The sequence below is a fragment of the Rattus norvegicus genome, chromosome 13, assembly GCF_036323735.1.
Source record: "Rattus norvegicus strain BN/NHsdMcwi chromosome 13, GRCr8, whole genome shotgun sequence".
In the NCBI taxonomy this organism is placed as follows: Eukaryota; Metazoa; Chordata; class Mammalia; order Rodentia; family Muridae; genus Rattus; species Rattus norvegicus.
Window position 1 is genome coordinate 42,369,742 of NC_086031.1, and position 7,640 is coordinate 42,377,381.

At 45.3% G+C, this 7,640-nt stretch overlaps 1 protein-coding gene across 1 annotated transcript in view; it reads right to left on the reverse strand.

Annotated features, from left to right (window-relative positions):
• Lct (lactase) overlaps nt 1–7,131 on the reverse strand; it is a 42,526-nt gene extending 35,395 nt beyond the window's left edge. Inside the window, exon 1 of the mRNA NM_053841.1 lies at nt 6,482–7,131. Coding sequence (NP_446293.1) covers nt 6,482–7,130 — 649 coding nt within the window. The 5' untranslated portion in view covers nt 7,131. The remainder of the gene's footprint in view (nt 1–6,481) is intronic.
• Between the last annotated feature and the right edge of the window lie 509 nt (nt 7,132–7,640).

Here is a 7,640-nt window from a genome sequence, read left to right on the forward strand (position 1 = left end):
GTAGGTAGACCCCACCAGGCCTGGTTTATCCCGTCCTGGGGATTGAAGTAGGGCCTTCGGAATGTCAGGCAAGCACTCTACTGATTCAGCTCTGTCCTGAGCCAGGAACACAAGCTTTCTATCTGTGTCATTCTGATCCTGTGCTCCTTAGGTGGCTTTGAGAGACAGTCATGCGCCAGGCTGGGCTTCTCAGATGCCTTGCCTTCCTGTCTAACAGGCATATGTACGTACATCCCGTACACTCTGTGTTCCTTGAGAAGAAAGACCGAAGCGCTAGAGCTGGGCTCAGTTGGTGAAGTGATTCCCTCACAAACACGAGGACTTGTACTGGCTGGCTTTGTATCACTTAACACAAGCTAGAGTCATTACTGAGGAGGGAGCCTTGGTTGAGGAAATGTCCCCATGAGATCCAGCTGTAATGCATTTTCTCAATTAGTGATCAATGGGGGAGGGCCCAGCCCATTGTGGGGGTGCCATCCCTGGGTAGGGCAGGCTGAACAAGCCATGGAAAGGAAGCAAGCCAGTAGGCAGCACCCCTTCATGGCCTCTGCATCAGCTCCTGCCTCTAGGATCCTCCGTTCGAGTTCCTGTCCTGACTTCTTTGAATGTGGAGTGTAAGCCAAACAAACCCTTTTCTCCGTAACTTGCGTTTAGGTCACGTCTCATTGTCACAGCAATGGAAACCTGACTAAGACAGGACCAGCATCTGTGGAAGTAAGCCAGGGGCAGTAGTATATGTGTGTGATCCCAACACGGGAAGGCAGAGATTGGTGGACCCTGAGTCTTTCTGGTCTGCCAGCATAGTCTACTTAGTGAGTTCCAGGCCAGTGAGAGACCATATTTTAAGACACAAGGTGTTTGGCTAGTGAGTTGGTTCTGTGTGTCAAAGGGCTTGCTGTGCATTGATAACCTAAATTCAACCTCGGAATTCATAGTAGAAGGAGAGAACAGACTCCTAGTGTTATCCTTTGACTCATACAATACACACTAACAATAAACAAAATAAGAATTTTTTTTCGAGATAGGGTTTCTCTCTCTTTTTTAAAAGATTTATTTATGGGGTTGGGGATTTAGCTCAGTGGTAGAGCGCTTGCCTAGCAAGCACAAGGCCCTGGGTTCGGTCCCCAGCTCCGAAAAGAAGTAAAAAAGAGATTTATTTATTTATTTATTTATTTATTTATTTATTTAATGTATGTAAGTACACTGTGAAGACACCTCTTCAGACACACCAGAAGAGGTCATCAGATCCCATTACAGATGGTTGTGAGCCACCATGTGGTTGCTGAGAATTGAACTCAGGACCTCTGGAAGAGCAGTCAGTACTCTTAACCTCTGACCTTGAGGAATGATACCTGAGGTTGTCCTCTGCCCTCTACAAATGTGCTCACAAGCACACACACTCGGTAGCATTTGATTCCTTCAAGCATTAAGACTAAAATTGGAGCCACACAGAGAAGTTGCTCGGCTCTGTGGTCTGGAAACCAAAAGAAATGGAGTAAAACTAGTGTTTGGGTGAAACTATAGGACACTCACTTCCCTACAGCATTCAGACACTCCTGAGCACAACCCCGGAGTTTGCTGCAGCACTAGGGATTGGCCCCAGGGCCTCTCACAAGCTAGACAAGTACCATACCACCGAACTGCACCCCTGGCCTATGCACAGAGGAACTTTGAAAAGCTTGGAGTATCGACTGTCTCTGGGAGGCAGTCTTCGTTCTGATAAGATAAAGCTGTCCCTGGTTATTGAGTGACCGGCCCAGTGGGGCCACACTACAACCTTTAGATTTCCATAATTAAATCAAGCTTGCATCAGCACACATGGATGGGATGGTATGTTCCCAGCCCATGCAACCTTTCAACACGCACGACTTAATCATGCGCAGCAGGCATCATCAACTCTATCTGTTGGTTGTTTGCGGAGTGTGCGAGTGCGTGTTCGTGTGCGAGTGCGTGTGCATTTCCTGGTGTTAGCTGGGGTGCTTCCCGGTGCACCACACGACACTCTGCACAGCAAAGCCCAAGCCTTCACTTTCCTTCAGGTCCTTGCCTCAGAGCCATCCTAGTGGGTATGAAGCAGACACTCATCACGGGCTTGATTTGCACTTCCTTAGTGGTTACTGGGGCTTCATATGTTTTGCTGCTTTGCCCTCTACATTGGGGACGTATCTACGAATGTCCTTAGCCCATTTCTGGACGGTAGGATTTAAGATAAGGTCTTACCATTCACCCCCGACTGGCCTCAAACACACAAACCTGGCACCACATCCAGCTCCTGCTTCCTGTTGCTATGAGTTTGTTTGTCCTCCTTCCTCTCTGCACCCCTTTCTGACAGGGTATAGTAACACACACCTTTAATCCCAGCATTTGAAAGGCAGGATCGGCTGGGGATTTAGCTCAGTGGTAGAGCGCTTACCTAGGAAGCGCAAGGCCCTGGGTTCGGTCCCCAGCTCCGAAAAAAAGAACCAAAAAAAAAAAAAAAAAAAGAAAGGCAGGATCTCCGTGTGTTCAAGGCCAGCTTGGTCTACATAGTGAGTTCAAAAGATAGCTAGAGTTACACCATGAGACACTGTTTTGGAAGGAAAAAAAAAAAGAGTTCTTCTTTCCTCCTTACCTTTTTCCTTGTTTCTTGTAACCCAGGTTGGCCTTGAACCTGCTGTGTAACTGAGAGTGACCTTAAGTTCTCATTCCTCTTTCTGCTTCCATTTCTTGGGGTATGCCATGCTGGGAATGTAGCCCAGGGCTCTGTGCAGGCTACATAAGAGCTCTACTGACCTAACTACAGTCTCGTGCTCAATGCTCATTGTACCTGTCGGTTGAATTAATAATTATTTTTTCCTTTTCTTTTTTTCGGAGCTGGGGACCGAACCCAGGGCCTTGCACTCGCTAGGCAAGTGCTCTACCGCTGAGCTAAATCCCCAACCCCTGAATTAATAATTTAATTAATAAATTAATACTTAATGACTTAATTTATGAGTCCAGATCTCATGCGCCCCCAAGGTGACCTTGAACTTCTGGTCAGTCTGCTTCCACCTTTTCAGCGCTTGGGTTAAGACTTGTGTCACTGTGCCTTATACGATGTCACCTATGCAATGCAGGGGATGAAACTGGGGCCTCCTGCATTCTTGGCAAGCACTCTACCAACTAGCTATATCCACAACCACACTGTTCATTTAAAAAATTTTTAAGGATTTATTTATTATATATAAGCACACCGTCGTCGCTGTCTTCAGACACACCAGAAGAAGGCATCAGATCCCATTATAGATGGTTGTGAGCCACCATGTGGTTGCTGGGATTTGAACTCAGGACCTCTGGAACGGCAGTCAGTTCCCTTAACCACTGAGCCATCTCTCCAGCCCCCTCATTTAAAATTTTAAGTGTCTGTCTGTCTGTCTATCCATCCATCTATCTTCATCATCATCATCATGATGTATGTGATATTGTATGAGTACAGGAGTGCACATGCAAGGGCATATGTGTAGGGGTCAGAGGACAACTCTGGGGAACTGGTTCCTCCTTCCCCTGTGAGTTCCAGAGACAGAACTCAGGCTGTTGCGTATGCCAGCAACACACATTTACCTGCTGAGCAATTCTGCTCATTTAAATAGGTTTATTTTCATTCACATGTGTGTATGCTTCATTGTTTGCCTTGCCATATGTGTACAAGGGCCCTTGGAGACCAGAAGAGGGTGTTGGATCCCCCTGGAACTGAAATTATAAGCAGTTGTGAGCTGATAGGGTGCTAGGATCCAAGCTTGGTCCTTTGGAAAAGTAGCAAGTGCTCTTAACTGCCAAGATGTCTCTCTAGTTCCCATTGTGTAATTCAGGTGGAATTATACCCCTCAATCTCAGGGATGTGTGAAAGAGGAGGTGGAATGAGTGTAAGAGCCAAGGGTGAGGGATGACTCTGAAGAAAGTGTCTTCCCGGCACAACAGGACTGTTGGATTCACAAAGGGCTTCGAAGGCTCAGGTCTGATGGGGTGAGGTTCCCAGCACTGAGGGGTCAGTAGGCAGGAGGTCCCACGCCTAACCAAGAACCTATCTGCAATTGGTTCCTGCTTACAAAGGGGAATTTTTTCTCCAGTGGTGTCTGTCTCACTGGGTATACTAACCACATTTCAGAATAGGCCCCTTGCTGACAGCAGGCTAACACAGAAGGAACTCAATGATACTTTGTAAACTTTTTGTCTCATAGTACTCTGAACTTTTTTTTTTTTTTGCCCTATTGGTCTTTTGTTTTTTGTTTCTGTGGCCTTTGTTGTATGTGTATATTCCTTGTTTTAAGGAGAAAGGGCAGGGAATTGGGTAAGTATGTAGGTGAGAAGGTGCTGGGTAACAGGTAAACTGTGATCAGAATATATTGTATGACAGTTTTTTTTTCAATAAAAAATTGAATTATAGTTTGTCTTGCTATTGAGTTCTGTCTGACTGTTGAGTTCCTTTTTGAAGAAAGATTTCAGGCCAGCATGGTAGTACACACCTTTAACCCCAGCACTCAGAAAGCAGAGGCAAGGGGCTGGGGATTTAGCTCAGTGGTAGAGCGCTTACCTAGGAAGCGCAAGGCCCTGGGTTCGGTCCCCAGCTCCGAAAAAAAGAAAAAAGAAAGCAGAGGCAAGAAGATTTCTGCTCCTTCAAGGTCAGCCTGGCTCACATAGCAAGTTCTAGGCCCATCGAGGCTCTGGAAAGAGACACAGTCTTTTTTTAAAAAGGCTTCTATATTTTAGTTTTCAAATTTTCGTTTGTTAGTTTGGGTTTTTTGTTTGTTTTGTTTTGTTTTTAGATACAGGGTTAGGCTTGACTGTACGAGAACTCACTTTGTAGACCAGGCTGGCCACGAACTGCCCTCTGCCTCCTGAATGTTGAAATTAAAGGTGTGTACCACCACACTTGGCTAGTTTTTAAAAAAAATTTTTAAAAAGATGCATTTATTTTATTCATGTAAGTACACTGTTGCTCTCTTCAGACATACCAGAAGAGGGCACTGGATTCCATTACAGATGGTTGTGAGCCACCTTGTGGTTGCTGGGAATTTAACTCAGGACCTCTGGAAGAGCAGACAGTACTCTTAACCGCTGAGCCATCTCTCCAGCCCTAGTTTTAAAATTTTTAACACAAACCTTTTTTTAAGTTCGTTTTTTGAAGACAGGGTCTCACTACGTGAAGTTCTGGCTTCTTTGGAACTCACCAGGTTGGCCTTGAACTCTGAGATCCACCTGTTTCTGCCTCCAAGCGCTGGGATTAAAGGCTTGGGCATGAGGACCAGCTAAAAGTTAACTTCTTTATATTCACACTATATATAACAGAAACATTTAAAATTGGCAGAACAGAACAGAATGGCAACATGTAGCAATTGGTATATATAGTGCTATGCTTTGAGGTCTTAAAGAAAGCACATATTTTAACACATTGTTTTTATTTTTTTTATCTATCTATCTATCTATCTATCTATCTATCTATCTATCTATCTATCTATCTACAGGGCAGGGATGGGGATCTCACTATGTAATCCTGGCTGCTCTTGAATTCAGAGATTTGCACACCAGGCTTACAATCGTCTTGCTCATTTTTTCAAGTATGAGATTTAAAGGCATGAACCACCACATCTGGCTAATTTCAATTTGAAGGCCCTAGCAAAAAGAATTTGTGAGTGAGTGGGCAAGATATACATGGGGATAGTCATTGCAGCATAATTAATTAGTGGTGAAGAATGTGGGAAGACTCGTGACTTTGTAACCTTCCCTCCAAAGGACAGAGAAAGACAGTTACACAGACTTGACCCCAAGGGAGGGTTTTAGAAGGGAGCAGTCAAGAGCACTGGCGGTCCTTCCGGATGACCCAGGTCTAATTCCTACATTCACATGGCAGCTCACAACTCTTTGTAACTCCAGTTCCAGGGGATCCAAGGGCATAGTCCTGCACATGGTGCTCAGACATACATGCAGACAAAACACCCATATACATAAAACAAACATATATATACATATATATACACACACATATACATGTACACACACATACATATATACACACATACATACACACATATATATACACACACACATACATATACATATATATATATACATACGCACACATAATTTACAGTAGCACAGGATAAGGCTTAGTGGTTTGAGGGCTTGCCTGGCATACACAAGCCCTGGATTTTAGCTCAGCACTGAATAAAACTGGATGTGCTGGCATAATCCTGTCATCTCAGAATTCAGGAGGTGAAGTCAGGAAGATAAGGCGTTCAAAGTTATTTCTCAGCCACACAGTGAGCCAGCCTAGGCTACAAGAGACATTATCTCAAAGAAAGAGAAAAGATGTTTCAGACAAATGCAGGGCACATTTGTGTCCCCTTTGGGAATGGTCGCATTACTGAATCTCAGCAGTGCTTAGATCTGGCAGCAGTGGGATGGGGGGGGGTCTCCTGGAAGTGCACAGGTGGGAGAGAACATCACCATGTCAGTGTGTACTCACCCTGAGATGAGAACTTTCTGTGGTAAATGTCAAAGGCTCTCCTGTGGGCATTGCTGAGGGTTTGAAGAGCAGAAGCTTTCAGATCTTTGTGGGGAAGATCCATGATCACTTTCTCCAAGTCACTGAAGGTGAACCAGATCTCAACAAGGTCCCCAAAGGACTGAAAAGCCAATGTGGCATAGTCAGCAAAGAGGTCAGCAAAGGCCCCTTCTCTCTGGATGGCGCTGCTGGTGGGTGGCGTCTGATGGCACAGGACCACCATGGGCTCAAGCTGGGCATCCTTCAGGGACTGGAGGAGTTGTCGGTAGCACTGCACTGCTTCCTGGTCTGGATTCTTGGAGCTTCCAGTTGGGAGAAGTTGTGCCCATGACAGAAGAACTTTGTAATGGGTAACCTGGCTGGCACGAAGACTGCTGAAATACTGAGACAAGAAAGAGGGCAGTGGCTGCTGGCAGATGTAGATGTCGGTGTTACCGGATACCACATCAGAGCCCTGCTTTCCCGGTGGATAGTTCAGATTAAGCACTAAGTCATTTGTTAGAGGACCAGCGGCTGAAATAAAATTTCTGTCGGATTCCCAGTCAGAGCCCTGGCATGAAAGACCCAGGAGGACAGTACTCAGGAAGAGTGCTGTCCAAGGCAGCTCCATGTTGAAGGAACTGTTAGAAGCATGTGGAAGGAATCCTAACTTTATGAGCACAGCCAAGGCTGTAAAACATAGTGATTATCCACACAATATTTAACTGGGTTATCTAGGATAGATAAATCAGAACTTGGTTCAGCCAGTATAATCTTCAGGGGGAAAAAGTGTTTTGTGTTTGTGTAAACGTGTTTGTGCACTTGTGTGCACACACAGGTCAGAGGTAGATCTTAGGAGTCCTCCCTAATTGCTAGCTCCAGGGAACTGCCTGTCTCAGCCTCTTCAGTACAGAATTACAGATGTGCGTTGTCATCGCAACGGAAGAAAAGAGAAAACACAGGAACTAGATAGAATGGCAGTACCTGCCTTCTTTAACTCAGCACTCAAGAAGCCAAAGTAAGCGGGTCTCTTGAGTGTGAGGCCAGGCCAGCTTACATAGTGATTTTCAGGCCAGCCAGAGCTAGTGAGACCTGTCTAAAAAAAGCAAAATTTAAACAGGGGTAGGAGTGGAAAGCTGGC